This window comes from Eubalaena glacialis, chromosome 13 (assembly GCF_028564815.1).
Source record: "Eubalaena glacialis isolate mEubGla1 chromosome 13, mEubGla1.1.hap2.+ XY, whole genome shotgun sequence".
Taxonomy (NCBI): domain Eukaryota; kingdom Metazoa; phylum Chordata; class Mammalia; order Artiodactyla; family Balaenidae; genus Eubalaena; species Eubalaena glacialis.
Window position 1 is genome coordinate 26,763,742 of NC_083728.1, and position 24,509 is coordinate 26,788,250.

General features: G+C 44.7%; 2 protein-coding genes across 3 annotated transcripts in view; both read right to left on the reverse strand.

The window, feature by feature from the left end:
* EFCAB8 (EF-hand calcium binding domain 8) overlaps positions 1 to 7,676 on the reverse strand; it is a 64,249-nt gene extending 56,573 nt beyond the window's left edge. The window contains 2 exon segments of the mRNA XM_061209822.1: positions 5,167 to 5,335; positions 7,635 to 7,676. Of these exon segments, the coding sequence (XP_061065805.1) occupies positions 5,167 to 5,335; positions 7,635 to 7,676 (211 nt within the window).
* A 10,172-nt stretch (positions 7,677 to 17,848) lies between these two features.
* MAPRE1 (microtubule associated protein RP/EB family member 1) overlaps positions 17,849 to 24,509 on the reverse strand; it is a 31,580-nt gene continuing 24,919 nt past the window's right edge. For both annotated transcript variants that reach the window (XM_061207862.1, XM_061207861.1), the window contains exons 6-7: positions 21,207 to 21,359; positions 17,849 to 19,557 (exon numbers count right to left, since the gene is read on the reverse strand). In XM_061207862.1, coding sequence (XP_061063845.1) covers positions 19,501 to 19,557; positions 21,207 to 21,359 — 210 coding nt within the window. In that variant the 3' untranslated portion in view covers positions 17,849 to 19,500. The remainder of the gene's footprint in view (positions 19,558 to 21,206; positions 21,360 to 24,509) is intronic.

Here is a 24,509-nt window from a genome sequence, read left to right on the forward strand (position 1 = left end):
CACCCAGACCATCCCCAGCAATCTGGGGTCACGTTCTCACCCTATTCCACGCTTCTCATACAACGCCCAGCACGGCACTACAGCGACAATTATCATCGTTTACTGCTAAACTGAGGAACAAATGAAAGCCTGAACGAAAGCTGCCCTGCTTAAAGAAGGAGCCATCCTGCTGATGTGAAGCGACAGCCAAGAGCCTTACACATTTGAGTGACATGTAACAGCCCCTCCGTGTATCAGATGGACGTCAGGGGACAGCCCACGAGCACAGAGCTGTCTCCTCGGGAAAGAGCTGGCAGTCAAAGGGCCTTTGTGCAGGGTTAATGAACAAACCCCTCTTGACAACACTACAGGGAGAGTCCCTTTCATTGGTGTTTAAGAACTTGTATATATTGTTCACTGCTGTATTATTTTAATATCCTTCTTAAAAACAGTTTACTGAAAAAACTTTGAGTATAACAAGAGGATAGACACAAGGGTGTCCTGGAAAGGAAATGTACACCGTGGGAGCCAGTCGGGTCCCCTGCTCATCACGGCTAAAAGGAAGCGCTCACCCCTCACACCAAACGGTTCACTAACAGCTCTCGAAGCACAAAAGTGAAAATATCATGTCCCTGGGGAGGGGGCCACTACATGCCCTAGGATCAGGCAGGAGGGACTTTCTGGGTGGCTCCCTGCCTCCTGCCAGCTCACTCCTCTGAGCCCCAGTGACCTCGAACCCCCCCTGAGGATGCCGTTCCTGGTCCTCGGGGCCTCCTCCCTTCTGGCAGTCAAGCACCAGCCACTCTCGCCTCCCCAGGCTGCTGCGTCTCCCCCAGGCTCCGTCGCCTGCTCTGTCCTGTCACTCGTCCTGTGCCTCAGCTCTTCCCATCACTGTCCCTTTCTTTTCTGCTGGACACTCTCCTTGAACGACCTCATCTATCCACCCATCTCTACATCTCAGGAGAGAATTTCTCTCCATGTCCCTGAATATTTCCAAGTGTCCCCCTGGCCCTTTCAACTCAGCACGTTTAAAATCCAATTTCTTATCTTTATCCCGAAACTTGCTCCCATTTTCTGTGTTCACCATCTCTGCTAACGGCGTCACCTCCACCCAGTCACCCAAGATGAACACCTGAGGGGTGAGTCCTGTGGTCCTAGAATGATGCACTGTCATTCTCCCCATCTTACAGATGAGCACACAGAGGCACAAGAGGTGCGGGATTTGCCCAAGGACACACAGTGGTGCAGCGGGGATTTGAAACCAGAAGACTTCCTCCTCTCTGTTATAATCTCCAGGACCCCATGTGGGGCCATCACATGATGAGCTCTTTCAACAAACCCCCCAGGCTCCACATCCAGCCCGACCTCCTGGCCACCATGACACTTACCTTTCTCAGACAGGTCTAGATGTGCCACCTCCCCATCAGCCCCACTGCTGGATTTCAGGGCCCTCCTGACCCGAGGGCACCCACCACCCCCCCAGGGACACCTGGCCCCCCAGCCTTGCCCCAGGATGCCCCGCTCGCCCTCTAGCCCAGCAACACCTCTCCTATGCCAGGCCCTGCCTTGACCCTCCCTGTTCCCCATCTCCTGGGAAACTCCCACTTCACCTTTCCAGGCAGGTCTAGGATGACCTCCTCTGAACACAGTGGGGCAGGAGTCAGGGGTGAAGGAAGGGGGACAGGCTCCGGCTGCACCCGCACCTCTCTGTGTTGTCTGAACTTTGTACCCGTGTACTCTTCCAGTGCCAAGTGCCCCCAGCTCCCCACCCCTTTCTCTTCCTTTCTTTGTAATGCCAAGAGGTAGGATAATGGATTATTTATCTCTGTTTTTTATATACTTATAAGCATTTAAAAAAATAAATGCTATATTAAAAATACTTAAGAAAAATGTTGTTTTATAATAACTTACATGGGAAAGAATCTGAAAAATAATATATATGTATGTATAACTGAATCACTTTGCTGTATACCTGAAACTAACACAACACTGTACATTAACTATACTTCAATTGAAAAAAAGAAAAGAAAAGAAATGAAAAGAAAAGAAAAATGTTTCCTAGCCTCCACTCTGCCCTCCAGGGGAAATAAGTACCTGTTCCCCACGCCTGTCCGGAGCGCATGCCTGCCCTTCCCAGCACACAGACCATGGAGGACAGGACGATGCTGTGCACTGGACTCACACCCCTGCTCGCACTGAAGGGGCCTTCCTTCATCTGCTTTAGCATCTGAGGGGCTCCACACAGTGGGGGTGCCCGAGAAGGCACAGGCTTTGGTGCCACAGGACTGGCCACTCTGTCGGGGCCTGTGGTTGATGTCTGTCTGCGCAGAGGCCCCAGGTGCCTCCCGTGGACAGTCAGGACCCCTGCTGCAGGGCTTCTGGGAGAACTGAATAAAATCCAGCAGAGGCCTATATAACCCATAAGGCCCGGCAGAGCTTGGTAAAATGTCTGTTGGCATAAAGGGTGGGTGGCATTCAGCCTGTGTGCCACCCACGTCCACCCAGGAGCACCTGAGCAGACGGTAAGCTCCCCCTGCCTGCAGGCTGAGCTGCAGGGCCCCCTAGCCCGGTGGTTCTCCCACGACCCGAGCAGCCTGCAGCCTCCCCCAGGCAGGCGCCCCTGGGCAGCGGGCCAGGGGTACGTGGACACTTTCAAGACCAGCAAAACCACTGCAGCCCAAAAAGGGAACTTGCAGAACAGGGAAGAGAACCATGTATCTCCTCTCTTCCCTCCGAGGCAAGCACAAATGGCCAGGGTTCCCGAGAAATGGTTTCAAGCCCATGCCCAGAATTCACCTCTTTTAAAGCCTTCTGAAAGAGAAAAAGGGTCCTATTTTCCTTTACCCTCCATCAACTAAGAGTGAATTTTCCTTTCCTCCATTTAAAACCACGGCCAGTTTTCTCTTTTGTTTTTTAAAATGAGGAAGCTCTTTTTACACTGATAGGAAAAGATTTCAAGACATATTAAGTCAAGACATATTCAAGAGGGGAAACTAGATAAAAATTATTTTTTAAAAAAGCAAGGAGTAGACAATTGCAGATCCTTCACAATGTATACGGATATCAAATCATCACTTTGCACACTTTAAATACATTACAATTTTATTTGTCAATTAGCACCTCAATAAAGCTGGAGAGAAGAAAAGCAAGGAGTAGAGCAGTGTAGACAGTAGTGCATAAGAAAAGGAGGGGGAAGCAACTACGGGCACTCTGTGCTTCTGAAGGTCACGGAAACGGAAAGCAGTAACGCCTGCAGGGACTGCATGCTGGACGGAGCAGCACAGTCTGGCCCAGGGAGACATTTTCTCTGTATACCAAGAAAAGGTATCATGAGAAAAGTGCCTTTTAAATTTTTTTGGGGGGGGGGGAAATGTTTGTAATGCAGCATTGTAAAAATACTGCATGGTGGTCTGCTTCGAAAAGAGGGAGAGATAATGGCACCTTTTGAATTTTGAACTGTGTGCCTATATTACCTGTTCAAAACAAAAGACAAACAATAAAAACTGTGGCTAAAGCTGGGGCTGTCAGGTCCTCTAAGACACAGTGGTGGCACCTCTTGGCCGAAGAACTCTGATTAGGGATGATCTCAGCTTCAGGTCAGACACAAATTGTCCCTCCCCCACCTCACTTTGCTCTTTGTAAACTGACCATTTGTTACCCTTTCCTGCCAAAACACGGTGTGGCTGTAAAACTCAAATTGATGGGGCAAGTAGCCATGGCCCCAGCATTGGCGCTCAGAGTCTAGTGGATAGAAATAAAGATGACTTTAAGTATTCCAATAGGAATAATAATTTAACTTTATGTGTATCTTCCCAAGGGGATAAATCAAGCTCTAAAGAGAAAAAAAGTTTGATGCACAAAGGATGTCCTTCACAATGTTATTTAAACTCAATAAAACCTAAATGTTTCATTTAGGGAAATGGCTTAGTCAACCAGTAGAGCACTTGCATTCACTGCGAATGATGATTCAGAAGACCACATAAAGTATGAAAAAACCCTTAAGGAATTAACATTAAGAGAAAAAGAAGGGTCTGAAATTACATAAAGTACAATTACAGACATGTGAAAACACACACAGCCATCTGGGGCAGAGAGGCTGAAGGTGGCCCCATGATGGCCACCTCCTGGAATTCATGCCCTCCTGTGATCCCTTCGAGTGTGGCAGAACCTGTGACTTGCTCCTGGCCAACAGAATACGGCAAAGGTGACAAGATATACGGGACTGTGTGTGCATGATTACGAGATTGTAGCCCACATCGTGCTGGAGTTGCTGTCTTCCTGCCTGACTTGAGTCTTGAAATCAGCCGTGGTGGTGAGTTCCACAGGGCCAGGAACTGGGCAGCTCTAGGAGCTGAAAACAGTGGCCCTTCAATAGCCAGGAAGAAACAAGAGCCCTCAGTCCTGCAGCTTCAAGGAGATGAATTCTGCCAACAACCTGGTGAACTTAGAAGTGGATCCTTCCGGGACTTCTCTGGTGGTCCAGTGGTTAAGAATCCGCCTTCCAATGCAGGGGACGTGGGTTCAATCCCTGGTCGGGGAACTAAGATGCCACATGCCGAGGGGCAACTAAGCCCATGCACTGCAACTACTGAGCCCTTGTGCCTCAGCTAGAGAGCCCACGTGCCGCAAACTACAGAGCCCATGCACTCTGGAGCCCGTGCACCACAACAAAGGGCCTGCCTGCTGCAACTAAGACCCGACGTAGCAAAAAAAAAAAAAAAAAAAAGTGGATCCTTCCCAGTCAAGCCCCAGATGATGCTGCAACCCCAGCTGACACCTTGGCTGCAGCCTAGTGAGACCCTGAGCAGGGAAGCCAGCTAAGCTGTGCCCAGACTCCTGACCCACTGAAATGGTGAGATAATAAACATGTGTTGGTTTAAGCCACTAATTTTGTGGGAATATTGCTACACAGCAACAGATAATGAACCATACATATGAAACTGTTTGGAAGAAAACATACTGAAATGCTGATAGAGGTTACCCAAGTGTTTGGATTAGGGGTATTTTTTTCCTCGGTCCCAAATAGCCTCTAGTAGGCTTACAATACCCACACAGTATAATGATGAAAAGTTTTAAAGGAGATACTGGATATAAAAACGCTTGTCAAGTCTGCACCCTTCACCCACGCCAGGTCCTGGGTCTCTCCCTGTGCAGAAGCCAGAGGCTGAGCCCATGACGTAGCCTCACCTCCAATCGAGTCGACCTCATCTTGAAACGTTTTCTCCATCTGGGCCAGGTGTGGCTCAGTGAACAGCTGAGACTCATGCTGGAAGTCGGATGTCTGGCTAAGGGAGACGGAGGGTGTCGGGGAGCTGAGAACCTCCTTGTTCTTCTGGGACCCACCTGCAGAGGACACCTGGAACACAGATGACTACAAGAACCAGGCACTGAGAGGGGTGATTTCCTGAGCTGAACAGTTTAAGCACATCTTATTGAAAGAGCACACCTTTGGGGTAGGTAGTGTTATGGTGTGTTACTTACTGATGCAAACAAGTAAGTCTTTAACCACTTTTAGGCCTAGGAAGCCCAAGGAAGATCTAGACTGCTTCTCCTGACTCTGGGGAGGTAACTACTGTTCCCCTTTTACAGATGCCACGACTGAGGCTCAGCGAGGTTAGCAGACACAGCCAAGGTCCCACCTCACACATCACAGGACTCTACAAGGTGCTTCAGTTTAGTAACTATATAGTTTCAAATCTTCAGTGGTCAGAATTCAAGACCCCAAGGAATCCAGCTTCATCTTCTCCAGCCAATGTGATTTTGTGCTGACCAGCCCAGACACCCCGGATCAGGTCAGATCACCTGTGCACAGCAGCCAAGCTTATGCAGTCCCCTCCATCGGGGGCTCTCGGCTTCTGCCTCTTCCTGCTCATCTTCCTGCATTCTCCACCCAGCCTTCCCCATCCCTCCAGCCCTCCACAAAGCTTCCTCTCTGCCGGCCCTACACGTGACTCATTTTCACACTTAGCAGTGTTGCAGGTTCCTGAGGACTCAGGTCATCAAAGGCCACCTCCCCCAAAAGACTCCAGGTGTGGACTATGTGATAACCATTGGGTGTTGCCCACTGAAATGCACTGCTTTGGGCCTTGGGCAGTCAAGAAGACTTCGGTTCAGAAAGTCAAAAGACAAGGTGGAGTTTGGACTACTCACTCTCCCCAAACGCAGTGCTCCTCCAATTGTGAACTTTCCCTCATTCCCTCAGGGTCTATGCACATTCGGTGAGTGCCAGGCACTGTGGACACACCATCGCACAGAGTGGAGACCTGCCTTCATGGAGCCCAACAGATGAGCTAGTAAATGCCCTCACCAGCCACGCAGGCCCCGAGGTTAGAAATCCCACCACCATCTTTGGTTCTTCCCTCTGCCTCCCTTGCGTTCTTACCGTCCTTCCTATTGATTCTTGCTATGATCCATCCCCTGTATCTAAACCCTCCTCTCCCACATCCCTGCCCCACCCTAAACCCTAGCCTTTTGCTGGGACAAGTACAGTGACCTTCCCCAACTGGGACCAGAGTTTGGTCTTCCCTTCAAATCCACTTCCCAAAACACTGGCACCAATTATCTTTCTGGAAGGCAAATCTGATCATGACTCGACCCCAGCTGACACTTTCCAGGCTACTCCCATCATCCCCAACTCCTGAGTGTGGCACTCAAAGCCCTTTGCAATGTAGCCCTGACCTGTCTTTCTAGTTTTAATGCACACACCATGGTCCAGGCACGCCAACTGCTCTCCACCACCCCACAAACACAGACAGCATTCCACTTCTACTCACGTCTTTCCCTCTATGCAACACAGACCACCATCCCCAGAGATGAACTCCTACCCATGCTTCAAGCTCTGGCTCAAATGACACCTCCTCCAAGGAGCTTTTCAATAACTTTCAGGTGAGAGTCATCATTGCCACCTCTGTGCTTCCAAACTCTTTGTTCCTATCTGCCAAGCATGCTTGACACCTGTGCATGTCTGTCCATATGTGTGACAGCAAGGTGTGATGGGAAACACACGGCTGTAGAGTCCCAGAGCTCTCTGGGCTAGAATTCTGCCTGGTTCCCTGCTCCCAAGCTAATTCATCGTGGGCATATCACATCACTTCTCTGAGCCACGAGTTTCCTTATCTGCAAAATCTCTCCCCAGTATCCACCTTGAAGGGTTGTGGTGAGATAAAATGACACCTGAACACATGTGAAGCCCCAACAAATTGTATTACACAATCAACGAGAACTCCTGTTATTACTCCCCATCTCATAGTGAGCTCTTTGAAGATCAGGGCATTTTAAAATTATCTTGGTTTAATCTATACTAATTCTATTTTCCCCAGCCCCAAGCACATAATGGACACTAAATACTCATCTGGCTTCATAATACTTTGTACAGCCCACCCCACCATTATCACAACTTAGCTGGACAAAATTAAGTACAGTCCATGTAGAGACTGCAAATTAGTGGCCTCAGTTTTATTGCGTTAGGCCCACACAATGCTTTAAAATGGAAAACCAGCCTACTGCAGTAGATTTGTTACTTTGTATATATCTAAGCTTGCAGCTCCCTGTGCAGAGGCTGATAACCTGATAACCGACAGACTTGGATGCCCATGAGTGATGCCTGGTGGCTCTGGAACACCCCCTCCCGTTATCAATTCTGATGGCTTTCTTACCTTTTGAGATAGAGAGCTCTCTCTGAAGTCCTCAGAAGACATTGGTCTTGACCTAGAATAGGGAATCATAGTTGCTTTAACTCCAGTCTCTGTAAGGACCATGTGGGAGGCTGACCTAGCTGAGTCACAGGAGGGTGGAAAAAAAGTCAAGGTCAAGGGAGAGGATGGCTGCCCTGTGCCCATGGACCCCCAGCCCGTATTTGATGAGCACCCCTCTTCTCATAGGGGATCCTCCAACAGGGAGTTCTTCTAGAGCTTATACCTCTGAGCCTTCTTTCCTCTGATGGGAAAGAGTTGTCCTACTGAGGCCCTGAGGCTTCTCAAGTTACTATACTCCTGGCTTAATGCCAGAGGCTTCCTAAAGGGAGTCACCCTTTCTTCAGAGTTAGAAAAGGCTTAGGAGGCCATGCGGGGGTCCAACTATAATTCACAGATTAGGGAAATAAGGTCCGGGGCAAGCACATTTCCAAAGGGTCAAACACATGCACCAAAGGTGGGGCAAGATGGGCCCCTGACTCTCCACTGTGTGCACCCACCCGCCCTCAGTGCCCCTGGAGGCAGGACTTCTCCTCACGCAGCACGGGGTCAGGTGTGAGTGTGGAGGAGGGGTCCATTCCGTGGAGCTCTGCTCTGAGAATACAAAGGGCACATTTCCACTGGGTCAATGGCACCTCCACAGAGGATGGAAGACAGCATTGTGTTAGGATTACTGGAGCGTCAATCCACCTCATCAGCAAGTGTCACCAGCAGGAATCGAGAGGGCACTCTAGGATGGCATGAAAATTTTCATGAAGGCAACTATGAAAACTCATCAGCATAAGATGGAGGGAGAGAGGAGGAGGAAGACTGGCCCATGGTGTCCTAACCTAACTGTGTCTTGGCGACAGCTCAGCTATAAGGACCAAAGGAGAAAGAAGAGCCGAAGGAAAGGAGACTTGGAAGCCAGGAACCAGGGTAACTGAGGGAAACGCCAGAAACATTTCCAGAAAAGGGAGCATTGAGGGAAAGTGGCTTAATGCATGTGATGTTGGGTTGTCCAATTAGAAATAAAAAACAAATACCTAGAAATATGGGAACTGAAACTTGAGTGGCTACATTTAGGGGATAGAGAGAGGAGGAGAAACACACAGAAGACAGGATGGGTCAACCAGGAAGATTGGGATGCTCCAGAGTGAGCCAAGATGATAAGAAATGAAGGCCACTGAACACGGCGATGAAAGGTCACCAGTGAGAAAGCTGCAGAGGTGTATTCATAAGTCCATTTCTGTTCAGAATATATACCTGTATATGTTGCCACCTGCATGGAAAGAGAGCCTGGAAAAATAAACTCCAAATGTAATGTCAGTTATTTCTGGCAGGTGAGATTACAGAGAATTTCTATAGTCTAAAATCATGCATCTCTCTATTTTTTTTTAATTCAAAAAAGGTTCATACCAATCTTTAAGATTTATTTCAAGGGAGTGAATGGTGGGTAGCAATTTACTCATCTGTGAAAGACCATTGTACAACAGTGGTTGCTGGGAATTCCCTGGCGGTCCAGTGGTTAGGACTTGGCACTTTTACTGCTGGGGCCCGGGCTCGATTCCTGGTTGGGGAACTAAGATCCTGCAAGCCATGCAGTGCAGCCAAAAAAAAAAAAGTGGTTGCTGCAACATCGTTCAGAGCAGCAAAAAATAAAGTGATGACTATCAGTAGAGGAATGGCTGAATAAATCAGTACACCTGCACTCAGCACGTTACCCAAGGAATCAAAAGGATGAATCTGACCTTCGGTAGACGACTAGGAGGGATTTCCATGACATACAAAAAAAGTGCACAGAATGATGCCAACATTTATAAAAGAATGACAAACAGGTACGTGCTTATACATATACGTACGTGTATACACATACACACACCTGTAAATGGGACTACCCTTAATAATTATGGGGCCAAGAGCAAAAGAACAAATATTGGTCCACATAGCAAGTCTAGTTATTTAAAATGTTTATAAATTATTACACTGCTAAATAAAATACATTCTATTCTCCTACCTTCACAAATACACTTTCCTAACAAGCTGGAAGGCCAGGTTCAAATTTAGAACTCTTGAATTCCTCAGCTCACTGACAGAATTTGGCAGTGTGGCCTCCAAGCCCTCTGCCCAACCCCATGTCCTCTCCATCCTGCTGAGGGGGCTTGTGGATGGTGGCATGTGGACGGACACCCCAGCCCATACACCCAGGCTGCATCTCCCCCATGCCTCCACTGCTCCATGGCCACTGCAAGCCTTGGCAAGGCTGCCCTCAAAAATGACGCTCTGAGGAATAGGCCTACAAAGACTCTGGAATCAGCTTCAAAGTGATTTGGGTGGGGAATTCCAGTACTTAGAGCGGGGGGGGGGGGGGGGCCGGGGGCGGCAGTGGGCAGCACACCGGTGGGGCCTGAGTGGCCATCCGCTTAGCCCCTTGAACCTACCTCATCTGGTGGAGAGGGACATGGCCAGAGGAGGGACAGAGTGGGATGCCCTAAAGCTCAGCCCGGGGCAGGGGCCCTTCTTGCCTGGGTCTAAGGGGGTACTGTACTGTCAGTACATACAAAATTATGAGTACATATGGATTATGGGGAGTTGGGGGCCAATGTGGCAAAAAAGGTAGGCCAAGAATAAAGGAATACAAAAAAGTCTACACTAACACAAGGCACGTATATCACCACATTTATAATAAGCAACAAAGCACTGGTATGTATACAGAAATCAAGTATACTTTGTTTTGCTTTAAAGTCCTGGTTAACATGTGATTAAATTTAACATCACTGATGAGGGAGCCAAAGGCCCTGCCTCCTGCCGTGCTGGTCTCAAGATCACCACTTCCGCGGTATCCTCCACAAACATACGTAACCTGACAAACCCAAACTGCAGGACATTCTACAAAGTAACTGGGTTTTACTCTTAAAATCTGTGTCATGAAGAACAAAGACTAAGGAACTGTTCCAGATTAAAGGTGACTGAGAGAGCTAACAACTAAAGGCAATGCGTGATTCTGAACTGGATCCTAGACTGGGTGGGGAAAAGGTCTAAGGGCCATCGGCAAAATTTAAACATGACTACGTTCTTAGATAATATTGAATTAATGTTGTTTCCTGCTTTTGACAACTGTTCTGTGGTTATACAAGAGAACATCCTTGGTCTTAGGAAATACACACTTGGGTATTTAAAGGTAAAGGGACACAATATCTGTAATTTATTCCCAGATGGTTCAACAAACATATACGATGATAAAGCAAATGCGGCAAAATGTTCACCATATTAGTCAGTCTGGGCAAAGAGGAGTTCTTTATACTATTCTCACAACTATTTAAATCTTTTTATTATTTTATAAATAATTATTTTAAAACTACAATAATTATTTTATTTAAAACTACAATAATTATTTAAAACTACAATAATTATTTTAAAACTACAAGTTTTATGAGAAAGGGAGGAGCTCTATATGTTCGTGGACTGAGGCCACAAAGGGGAAAAAATATTGGTTGAGGGCAACAGAGACACCCAAGAGCAAAGCACAAGAGTAAGAAGCAAAGAGAAGTACTAGTCCTCCGATACTGGAAGGAAGAGAAGATTCAGCTGTAGAGTTAAATATCTATCTGGAATGAGAGCAGGTAAGATCAGAGGAAGCCTCCTCTGAGGGGAAGGGGGCCAGGGTGTGGGGTTCGGTACAAACCTGGGAACAGGGGTAAGAGCTTACAACTGCCACTAGGGAAGTAGGCGGAGGACGGGAGAATAACTGGTTTGCTGAGTAATTCGTTTGTAAGAATTTACAGGGGCAGATGACTTAAGGCCAAATGCAGTTAAAGCTGTCCTGGAAATCTAGCTCAGACAGGCTCAGCTCTCCTGTTCGGCCTTTAATCTCAGGCAAATGGATTTTAGGGCCCAGGTGTCCAATCTTTTGGAGATGACTTTAACCCCAAACCCTCACTCACCCTGACCCAATTTGCTCTCCCCAGTTAACACTGCTGGCTATATTTGACAGAGGCTTATTGGTTTTCAACTTCCTTCTCGACACAGACATCTTGACAGCTGTCCCCAAGTCCAAAGTAGCTCCTCTATGAAGTCGCTGTGGAACTCCGAGGGCCTCAACCTGACTGCAGGGTCAGCTGGCCACACTTAGAACCAGGAAAATGAGATAGAATTCCATATGCAGAACACAAAACGGAACAGCAGAATCCATCCCACAAACCATAACCACACAGCCATGTTTCATCTAATCTGAGACATTCTTTTTATGGATGAAGTTGAACTTACAGCAGACAGTGACAGGAGGAGCTACAGCACACAAAGGCAGGACAAGTATGAGTGGAGAACGACCCACAGGACAAATACAGCACAGAGCGCCCACAACTCATGGAAACTGTGGAAAATGCCCGGGAGCTTAATGATAAAGAAGCGTTCACCAAAACCAAAAGGCCAACTAGCCCCCACAGCTGGAGGACAGTGGAAGGCACAGCAGCTCTCTCAACATAAGATGCGTGAGCTCCAACTCTTTGAAAAGAGGAAGACTACAAGAGCACTGTGTGTAAGATGGGAGTCCTATAAGCCCAGACTTCATGGCAGGCCTGGACTTGATACAGCACTGTTCAATCTTGCCCCTGGCACAATTCAGCAGCATGAGCTGGCCAAAGGCAAATCTCTTGGGCAGAATTCAACCAGGGACATGGATTCCAGGCTTAAAGATACCCAGCTGAATCACATTTCATGATGATCTAGATGTTACCAAAATGTTAACTGATCACCAAGCCAAGACCCCTCCCCATATCTTCACCACAAAGAGAACACCACACAGAGAAAAAATTTCTACGCCCATTTCATCAACAGTGGAGACAAAAGACTTTGTCACACTGTAAAACATGAAAAGTAGAGTGGTTCAATGAAATGTCATAAAAGATGCAGAAGGTCTTTTAAATCAGTTTTATTAAACTAGGTATTAATAAACTAGAAGGGTTTATTAAAAAACAACAAAAAACAGAAACAGGCCGATTTGACTATTCTCCACTGTCTTTTGGTTTGGGGCTTTCATTTTCCAATCCAATGTTATCATTTCTACTTACAGCAGCCCCTGCGTTTATCAACATTTTTACATGGGCCAAAATATGCTAAATTCTATCACAATAAATGTAACTTTCCTTCCCAAAGAAGAACCATGAGAACAAAGGGGAAATAGTAAGATGCATTCATTCCACTTCTTAGGTAAGGAAAAGTTCAGAAAACCCCCACCTAAAACGAATAAAATCGTGATCATCAATAATTCAAGTTTATTAACTCAAGAAGCAGGAGGGAAGGTGTTTAAGAAGAAAAAAATCTCATAGATAAACCTCTGCACAAAATAATTCTGGAAAAAAGTTCAAAGTCCTATTTGAGACTAGTTCAGGCATCGCTTGCCAATCCTAAGGAGATTCTACTCTGCTCCCTAAAAGCGGAGATGGAATGCTGCCCGAAGGCTTCAAGGACACAGTTACTGCTCCAGGGAAGGCAGCTCCACTCCACTCAGCAGCAGCGCCAACTCTGTCCTCGTCAGCTTTACCACTGCGGGACTTAAAACGTAAAAAATTGTAACCTAACATACAATTTATATGTGTGGATTACTCTTCAGTAAAGCTGCAATTATTCTTCTCAGCTTTATAAAATTTATTGAAAATTTTAAGGTGCAACTTGATAGCTAAGAAGACAGGCTTTTTCCTTTTCAAAATCGAATAAACAAGACAGAAGCCAATGACCACTGGAACTGGAGGGGACCCTGAGGGTTAATGTCAAGATCACACCTTTAGTTGCGACTAACAACTCAACTCACATGACATTTAAAACAATGCTATTCCTACCACACTGCCAAAGAGAACTCCGGATTCACGTACCAAAGATTTCAAAATACCATGATTCAAGAAAAACAGCAGATTCTTGGGGTGGTTCAGTACCTAATTACCCATCTCCTCCCCAAAAAAGAAAGAAAAAAAATTAAGTCAGAGAGTTACAAATTCTTAGGAAATTTTTAAAAATAATTTTTATTTCATTCAACGTTGAATTACTGTTTCTTCTCTCAGCCTTTAAAATTACTAGAGAGGGAGGCGCACACACAGGGGCAAGCTGCGATTAGCCTACAGCTACCTGTAAAAAACAGGTTATTCCATTCTTCCTAGTAGGGTTTAAAATTTCAAAGTAAAAACAGCAGTCATATATAATTACACGTTTAACTCACATTATTTTGTAGAAAAACATATAAAATACAAAAAAAAAAAGGCAATATCAGGTTAGAAACCTTTAGAATGGTAAAATCCAGATGACCCTGAGGTATGCTGGATCTTAAAATCACTAGAACTACTCCAAAATATATAAATGGGCCCAATCAGGAGAAATATAAATATGAACGTGATGAAACAATTGTGAAGCAAGCAAGACAGGAAAGAAATCTGAAGGTCACTCAAGCTTAGACTAGGATAAACGGTGACAGATCCTGGGTGCAATATATTTAGATTCTTGCACTAAATGGTGGTTCAGGGATGGATGTATTAGTAAAGTTCTCCCTGCAGCTTGCAGCCTGTGGGAAAAAAAGCCAAACACATGTGTTGAGCCACTTTTTACTTCATCTGTCAAAATCTCTTCTTTTAGAGTCAAAACTTTTATTAAAATACAAAAGGATGTACACTTTACAAACCATTTCATGGTCAGTGCAAATTTTTTCAAAATTTCACATGCAAAATGTATGTAGCTGATGCTGAGAAACATTGTGCTTTTCTCTGAACCAAAACTTTCTCAACTGTTGAAAACTGGCCTCCAGAGGCAACACTTGCTGGAACTGGGCACTCTCCCACTCTTTCTGGCTCTGGTATCCTACTGGCGTTTACAGACCTAAGTAACTTTTCCTGGCTCAGAAAGGTTCCTGGGGAAACCATCCTCGCTCATCTCTTCACTGAGCCAATGAAAAGCCATGCTCTGCAGACCAAGGATGCAGGGCCTGGAGAAGGACCCTGGTCCTGATCCTTGGCCTCCTGATCACAGCACTTCTCCCTTGTTCATTTTGGAGAAGCGCTCCAGCCACACACTCCCTTTATATATTCAGTCTACCCACTTGCATGCTTGACCTTGACTTAACTTTAATAGTCTAAACCGCAATTTGTGAATCATCCATGAAAGCTGAATCTTAGAAACTCATCTTTGTCCCCGCTGGAAACTAGTAAGAGCCACAAAGCCAGCTTTGTTAAGACCTACCCCGACGGACTGAACCTCACTACAGCTTCCCAAATCTCATTCTCCCACCAAAACTGAAAATTAAAGACATTAGCAAATGGAATAAACTGCTCTTCCTCCTTTTCCTCATACCTACATCAAGCCTATCCTCACCAATTCCTGCAGACTGCGAAAAATATTCAAAGTAAACCAGGAAAAAGTTAAGGAAAAAAATTTTTAACTTTTAAGGTAAGACATCTTACAGAATTCCAAACTCACTTTGTAATTCTAAATCTATCTCTTGATACCATTCACAAAGTTCTAGGCTTTGATGGCTAACTTGCTTTGCTTTTCAAATGATCACAAGACAAAGATTTGCCTCTCCCTACCTGCAGAAACATGTCTGTGAAGGCTACTTTCATTTTACAATTCAGAACATCAGAGCATCCAATACAAAAGAAATATAGGTTACTTTAATTTTTTAAATATGTGTGTGTGTGTGTGTGTGTGTGTGTGTGTGTGTGTATATATATGTATATGTATATATATATGGTCCTGGAATAAGGGGCCTAGAACTCTGACTCTAGGGCTGGACCTGCTTACCTAGATAACGAAATTAATGAGGCAACCTGACCACAACCTCAACAGAAAGCTCTGTGCTCCAGGCTAAGGTAACACTGCTTTCCAACTCAGATTAAGCCAAAAGGGAAACAGACCTTCACAAATTATATCTGCATAACAATCTGGCTGAAGGCATCTGGGATAATGGTTCTAAGGATAAAGTTCAATGTAAAAGCACAGAATTGCTCTGTGGGCTTTCTTTCGGACAAGGACTCTGCATATTCAGTTATACTGTCACATGTGAAAACTGAGAAAAAAGCTGCAAGTGTAAGAAATAAGTATGAACTCATCGGGTTTTAAAATTTTATAACTGGAATGTATGAATTCAAAAGTATGACATACTCCTAATTTTAAAACAACAGCAACAGTGCCAGACCAGCAAAATGACTGGTGATTCATGAACACTAACCTAAGGCTCAGGTTCAGCTTGGTTCAAAGCAATTAACTTCCACTCTGTTGACAGCAGTCAGATTTAGGTCACCCACATACTAGCAAATTAATCTGATTAGGCTGATCAGGCTTAAAGCCTAGGTTTTGTTTGTAGACTATGGTGAACTATGGTAAACATCACAAAAGGAGCTCCTCATACCAAATCTCATAAAACAATCCTTAAAGAAAAACTTCCCTAGACTCATTTTGGTTATAGCAAAAGAAAACTGCTTCCTTTCCAACACCATATTATATTCTAGAGAGTAAACCCTGAAGAAATACCTATCTTTAAATCAATGAATCAATTACTGAATCACTGAATCTTCATTTAAAAGAAAAAGGGGAAAGGTGTGTTTAGAACACGATTTCACCTGGGGGAAAAACAGGATGAAAATCATAGTCTGAAAACTAAAAGGAGCTGGACTCATCAATCAATCCCCGCAAGCTGAAAAAGAAACATTAGAAGAACTTGTTACTTACTTTACAAAATACTCAAAGTCTATCTTAAGGATCACCCTCCTGAATTGTGCCCTAAGCTTTTCTGATCTATAAACAATTTCAGACTGGATCAAGAACCCATGCAGGGCTTCCTAACGCTGTGGTCACCTTTTGTTTCTCAGCTCATTCTGATCTCAACAAGCACCCAGTGAGGGAGGCACTGCAGCCAACATCATCATCCCCGTTTAGCAGGTCAGAACAAGAAAAGGGATCAATTAGCTCAAAAGTCACAAAGCTAGGAGGGACCTACAAGGACTCCAATCTGATATCCCCCCTGCCAGAATTAGACTTGAACTTGCAGGCATAAATGTTAGGCCAAAAAGTACAGGTCTGAGGACTACATTAAGCCCAGGTCACCTGAGGTATATAGTAAAATGCAGATTTCTAATCTCCTGACTCAGAATTTCTGGGATTGGACTTTAGAAATGTATGTCAATCAAGTTCTACAGGTGATTCTGAAGCCCATCAGTTTGAGGACCACCAGCATAAGTGAATCCTAAATCTAAATCCAGCCATCTGTTTACCTATACTGCATGCAACACAGAACCTGCCAAGCAAACCAAGCAGCTTATTCAAGTTCACCGCACCAGTGACCTAACCTGAATTAGCCACATTAGAAGACTGTGCCTCAGCCTAAAGAGCCAGGCCAATGGACTTACTAGGTCACAGATACACACAGTTATCAGCTTCACTCTTCCCAAGGTAACGTCTCAGCTGACATTACCCAAAATTATCTTCACAAACTCCATGCACTCCTGGAGGTAGCCTCTTGTAAATTACAAACACATGTGGTATCCAATTCCTTCTTGAAGGTGCCTAACATTTTAAGGAAGGTTTCATACCCTTAACTTCTACAGGAAGTAACATGGGTGTAACCCTAGTCAAAATCATCAAGTTGGGTTTACAGAGCATCCATAATTGTGGTGGGTACCCTAAAGATCATACAGCAAACTACCTTCTGACCATTTAACTTTCTTTTACACTGAAAATGGCAGCACGTCGCCTTTTGAACTCGTTTCTTACAGCACAGAATTTTAAAAGGGAAGAAAAACGGTGATTTCAGGTTATAGATTGACTGTGTTCACTGCCTTTGAAACATACTTTCAGGAAAAAAAAGTATTGCCCCATGGTATCCACCAAGCTCTGTCCTGTATATCTCTGGAGGAAACAGCCTGAAAAGGTTTCACGGTAGCTAGGCCAAGCCCTGGACTTCTGAAAGACCTCTCACAGTAACATGAGAGTGTGAAACAGCAGGAGGCTGAGAAATGTACTGTGAAGAATGGAGAAAAAAGAAACAGCCTTACAAATAAGCACATTTGAAAAAAAAAAAGTGAAGGATTTCAAAAGATCAGTCCTAATTTGAGAAAGAAGCGTGGGTACCTTATCATTTGAACCTAAAATAATATACCCAGGGCAAGACAAATTTCAGAAGACATGACACTCTTGAAATACAGAATTTTATTTAGAAACTGTTTAAAGTAGCAAAAAACCCTGTCAAGACAGACCAGGTGGAAAATGGGTTCCCAATAAAATGGAATTTTAGGGCAACAAAAGTCTAAAAGGCCACAAAAGAGAAATAGCACCACTGTTATTTGAACAATGGCTAGTTACTTGCATTTTTTGGCATTGTTAATCACTGAATCTGGGTTTTCCTCTGAATTCCACACAGAGCATGCACTACACAACAATTTTATCATAAAATACCTGCTTGCTACACACATTTTAGGACAAGCTACCACCAGAAACAAATCAATACAAATACATCAGGGGCAGAACAATCTCAGTAGTGGGTAACACACATTTTGCAGAATTCTGCCGAACAAAGGAACTGAATAGGCTGTGGGCAAAGCAAATGAGGGAGTTAAGGAATGAAATATTTTAAATATTAATAATTAATTCAGACATGGTACTGTATTTTCTGCAAAAGAAAATTAACATTTAGTAACACGCTAACATTTTTATCTCCAAAGAGATTAGTGCACTGGCAAAGTATTCCGATAACAGTGGAGGGCTGTGGACAGCAGGTACCGAAAACACCCAGCCTTGCAGATCCCAAGGTAGCAGTGGCCTTCCTTCACTGATCACTCCCTTTGCCAGAGGTCCAGAAAGAACTTGCAGCATGATCACCTGCCTGCTGAACTTCCACTCTAAGCAGCAAACTTTAAGGAGCCAAAGAGGAGTCCCCAGTGGGCAAGGGGAGCAGAGAAGAGAAACATGTTAAATGTAAACTTAAAAGACAGTAAAATGGGACACAACCCCCATTCAAATCCCAGAGATGCGGGCAAGTCCCCAAAAGTAGTTGTTAGATTTAAAAACTGGACACACCTCATTTCAAAAAAAAAAAACAACAACAACAAAACACAGTACATAGAAATATCAGGGATAACTGGAAAAATCACCAGAGAAATGTTCTGTGAAAATCAAGCTCTTCGACTCAACACGTCTCAGGGCTGAAACACACCCTCTATTCATCCAGGCAACAATGCCTCTTGCTTCTTATCAGGGATGCAACTGGTCAAGGACACTAAATGGCTTTACAAAGCAACTTTTCAAACTTCCCTTTTGGGCCAAGGTCTGGGCCTATGAGGATCAGGCAGCCCCGTGAGGGCTGGGAACAGCAAGTCCCAAAGGTTCCAGGTTCTGGCCCTTCCTTCCCAGACACAATGCCAAACACACAGAAGCTCCTGTCATGTTATATTTTACATTTTGAAATATGGAAGCATCTTTTAAATACTCTTAAGGCATTGATTTATTAAAACGTTCTCTGTCAAGATTTCACATTAGCTTAAAATTCAAATCAGTCTTTACACTTCTCTACTGAGGTCTCCCCCTTCTCCAGCCATCAGTGCTACCAGCATCCACACAGTGAGCCCCATGGTCAGCCTCTTTGTTCCCTGGGTGAACCAACTAGATGTTAATACTGCTCTGCTACAAGGTAAAAGCTCCTAACTCAAACTTATTGGAAAAGGAGTGAAACTTCTGCAAAGTGCACTTTAAGAAGAGGTACTTTTTGCTTATGAAAAGAAACCAGTGAGTCCTCTAAGAATAATAAAAGGGAATATTTTACAGTTAAGCACATGATTTGGAGTGAAGAATTCGGATGATGCTCAGCTGGTCCAGGCTGTTAATACTCTTCTTGTTCCTCCTGCGGGCCCCCTTCATCAGGTATCACGAAGCCTTCCTGAAATGGGAAAATGAGAGGGGAAAGTTATTACTCAACACTGAATGAAAGATCAGTTTCTACTGTGGGTTCACTTTCCTCATATTTAAAGCCTCTCTAAGTCAACGGTTCTTCCTGTCTTTACCACACACTTGGCATTTAATGGCACAAGGCCAAGTGACCACTATTTTATTAGTTAGGCAGTGGAATCACATCCCACAAAAGGCAAAAACTGAGCACAAATTTACTCTCAATCTTTCAGGGGTGATGGATGTGTACACTGTCTTGATTATGGTGATGATCTCACACATCAAGTTGTACTTAAATATGTACAGTTCATTATGTCAATAAAGTTGTTTAAGAAAATTTACCCTCAAAAATCCCTGAAGTCACCATAACGGTGCCATACCGTCTCCTCTCAATAAACTGTCCATACAGCCAGCTTTTCCTTCATTCATTCTTTTGCCTGCACTTAGAAACCATGCACACATGCTACTGCAGGTGTTGTGGGTGTTCTGTTTACCCAAAACACCCACAACACACATAATAGCTGCAAGGCTGAGCCAACATCAGAAGCATGGGAAAACATCACACCCACAGCTCCCACCTCACACTCACTCCAGGGCATCTGGCATGTGCTAATGGCCACTACCATAAGAATTTAGACTTCCCCTTCAACCCCCATCTTTTTTTTAACTAAATATCTATGGCTAAATTTACTTAAGCTATGACTCCACTAAAATAATACTCAGACTAGATCAAGGACACCTATATCTTCAACCCCTTTGTTTGTATTATCTGGCACAGAGCAAGCCCGAAATAAGGATTTATTGAACAAATTATCAACTTTTCAGTCATCTGTCTTAATCCCCCCAAATTCACTTGATATGTTTAGAGCACACTGTTAGTAACAGCATTAATGCTGCCTTATATTTGTATACTGCCACATACTACGAAACACGTAGACGTATACTGTAGTTTGATCCTAAAGACCTTGCTAGGCATGCAGAAGAATTATAAATAATTGCAGCCATTAAACAGTGGACACAGAAAGATGTCAAATCCTAAATCTAGGGAAAATCAGTTTTCCTTGTTCAGCTAACACAGCATGATTAATATCAGCAGATTCGGCTGTGTAATACACATGGATCCCAAGAAACTTGACCACAAGGCACTCTGGGGAAATAGGAACCAGATACACTCCAGGTTGGGAGAAAAAAGGTACACTCTAACAGCTGTGGGGAGCAGACATCAAATAGGGGCCATGTGCCTGGTTCTCCAGGGCACGCCTAGGGCCCTATTAAAAAGAAGGCAGCACCTCAGGCTGAGGGGTCCAAGCTGAAAGGGGTGGAGTGGGGATAGCGGGGTTAAGAGCACCTTGTGGCACTCATGACCTATCAGTGGCCACAAACTACAGAAGCAGGGCAGCCAGCCACCTGAGTGTCCTATGCCTGCCTCAAAGGCTCACAGACCTCAAGGCAGAGGCTGAAGCTGGGCAGAGGTGCCCTCTCTGGCTGACTTTAAGGGTCAAAGATGAAGTCTTTTGATGAATGTTATGCTGAAACACAACAAGCATCAGTACTGAGTTTGCCGAAACCAACCAGATAAAATTTTTCTATTTTCTCTTAGGTGGCAAAACGGCAAGAAAATATCCTCATGTCAACACGTACATCTGTGGCATAGAGAATGTCCACAATCCTCTGCAATACAGGGTTGTTTTCCCCCTCGTTCTCCTGGCAAATCAATTCAATGTTCCTTAGCTTTCCAAAGTAGAAATCTCTCTCTTTCTCCAAGTCTTCGACGGTAAGTTTCAATACGTTGACCTGCACAAAACATTAGAAAGGATGAGACACCTGGCATTCATGCACCAACAGCACATCAGATAAACTTCTAACCCAAAAGGAGATGTGGGCTTTCATCAAACTCTCTAACAAGGACAAAACCCCACTTTAGTTTAATGTCAATTTTCTTCAGCCCCAGATAAATAACATGGGCTTGTTCATGGCACCCTGACTATAACAATTCCCAGGAAAGGACAGGTTATATCATGGAACATGCAGGAACTTCTCAGGGACTAAGACAAGATCAAAGAGAAAAACCCATGGGAGCCTGAGACAAATACAGAAGTAGAATCCACAACCTGGCCCAGCAGAGTGGCTGCCCATCATATACTGAGTCTTTACCAGGGCACTTGGTCAATCAAGTTCAGGTCTTTCTGCAAGTTGAAGTCAGTGGTAAGAGAGGGTCTGGTCCAAGGGAGCAGGGTAGAAATGATGACCCAGGAGGGGAAAACTATCTAAAGATGACTAATACTAGCCAAAGACAGCTAGCACTGAGGCAGGCCTGGGCATGGAAACTCAATGGTTCTTTCTCCCCCCAATATGTTGGGGCTAGGGGGCGATCCATGACTCAAAAGAAAAGCATTCTCTGATGAGAGGGTCCCTGCATCACTCTCTCTCCCAAGAAAGTTTCAAAAGGGAGAGAAGATAGCAGAGGCAGGGAGCAGACCCCACCACATTCCACCGCTAGCTCCCCTGGGCATCCTGTCAGCTCACACCACTTGTGCTGCAGGATCCTCCAGGAGCCCCACTGAGGGACTCTAATTTCCACAAAGGGGCAATGAAGAAATAAATCTCAGTGCTTGCGCCAGGACTCTATCCAGCCACAAGTAACAGAAGTCATAACAACTCTCACAGTCCTTTGTGTATTTTAAGCACAGTACGTCTTTGTTCTAGTATACTCAAATCTATGACGTGAATTCAATTTAACTCTCACTGAATGCAAATTACATGGCATAGGGTGTAGCATAAAATCCTCACAGGCGTTACAGGCTAGGGCCCCATGGAAGGCCGAGCCAGGGGATCAAAGGTGCAGCTGCTGAGAACAATTTGGGTAGCAGGGAATTCTGAGAGCCAAGAAGCACCAGAGAAATCTAGTCCACCTTCTGAACTTCTAGCTGCAAAAACAAGCAAACAGCTTATCCAGCTTCCCTGACGAAGAAGCCAGACCCAACCGAAGGGATCAAATCCTGTCCCTTCGGAACCTGCAGTTGAGAAGCATCCAGAGATGATCCAGGAGCAGGTGACTGGAACCACCAGGACCATTCTGTCAAAGACTTAATTTCAATGTTCAACATCAAAGGCCTGAAAAGACCAAACTAGAATCAAGGTTCTAGACACCCTCTCACTACTTCTTTAGCAACCACAGAAATCACTTTTAAAAATAACTGAAAGGATTTCCCTGGCAGTCCAGTGGTTAAGACTCCGCGCTTCCAATGCAGGGGGCACGGGTTCGATCCCCGGTGGGGGAACTAAGATCCCACATTCTGCATGGCCAAAAAATAATCAAAAAAAAATTTTGGGCTTCCCTGGTGGCGCAGTGGTTGAGAATCTGCCTGCCAATGCAGGGGACACGGGTTCAAGCCCTGGTCTGGGAAGATCCCACATGCCGCGGAGCAACTAGGCCCGTGAGCCACAATTACTGAGCCTGCGCGTCTGGAGCCTGTGCTCCGCAATAAGAGAGGCCGCGATAGTGAGAGGCCCACGCACCGCGATGAAGAGTGGCCCCCGCTTGCCGCAACTAGAGGAAGCCCTCGCACAGAAACGAAGACCCAACACAACCAAAAAAATAAATAAATAAAATTAAAAACAAACACAAACCAAAAAAAAAAAAAAATTTTTTTAAATAAGTAAAAATAAAAATAATTGAAAGTTTCAATAAAGTACTAACACCACCTAGTCACCAGCAAAACGAAATCATCCATCTGCCCCCACCCTCCCCACCCCTGATTTAACTGCTATTTGTTGCCTTTCCTTAAACTATCAGTTACTCCCAAAGTGGAGTGAGTACAAGAAGGGGACAAAAGGGCAAGAGTAGACTATCCCCAGTAGTGGAAGCTGCCTTGGATCTTCAGCCCAAGGTCCATGAGCCAGGGAAGAGGCCTTCTAGTCACATGAGAAGGAAAGGGAAGTTAAAACAGCTTCACGAGGCACGGTAGCTTGGAGTCCATCTGTACACACACGTTACACTAGTGCCTCCCTCACAAACCCACTGAACCCTTCTCTGGCCTACAAATCAACAAGAGCACCAGAACCGAGCCGGATAGGTCCCACCCACAAGGCCAAACCAGCAGCCCTCCTTGACATCACTCAATAACTATGAATCCACAAGAAACAACACGCATACAGTAAGTCATCAACTTTCACTTGGCACTCCTCTAACTGGTTATTTATAAGGTTATTAAAAATCTGTGATTAGTAATCAGCATCACTCTTAGAACACTCTCTTATAGTTAAGTAATAGCTGTAACCTAAGAAGCCCAAGGAGAACGCTTTGGGCTTGCACTGGCCAATGCGGTAGCTATGAGCCACATGTGGTGTTTTGAGCCCTTGAAATGTGGCCGGTGCAATTGAGACAGGCTGTAAAGATCAAACACACACTGGATTACAAAGACCTAGTACAATGTTCAAATGTAAAACATCTCACTGATAATTATTTGTAATGATCACATGTCAGAATGCTAATATTTTAGATATATTGGGTAATGTGTTATTTGAATTAATCTAACCTGTTTCTTGTTACTCTTTTCAATGTGGCTACCGGAAAACTTTAAGTTCTATATGTGCCTCACATTTCTGGTTTACATTCTATTTCTACTGAACAGCACTGCTCTGGACTAAAATCAACTAAAAGAACATTTCTCCAGGATGACTTAACAGTGTGGAATCATTGCAGATCTCCCAAAGGCTATGGACACCACAAGGTAATTTGTGTAGAATATGCTGTTCTCCTCTTAGCCCACCAAGCCCATGTGGCTCTACTTTCCCATCAGTCGTGTCCCCCAGACCTCCACACCTTTATCAAGGGTCACCACTTCAAATACTTTAAGGGTTAGAGACATCATGTAAATGAGCCATGGGAGTCAGTAACAGGGTGTGCTCAGGACTTTGGCAACCTGGAAAGAACCTAAAATC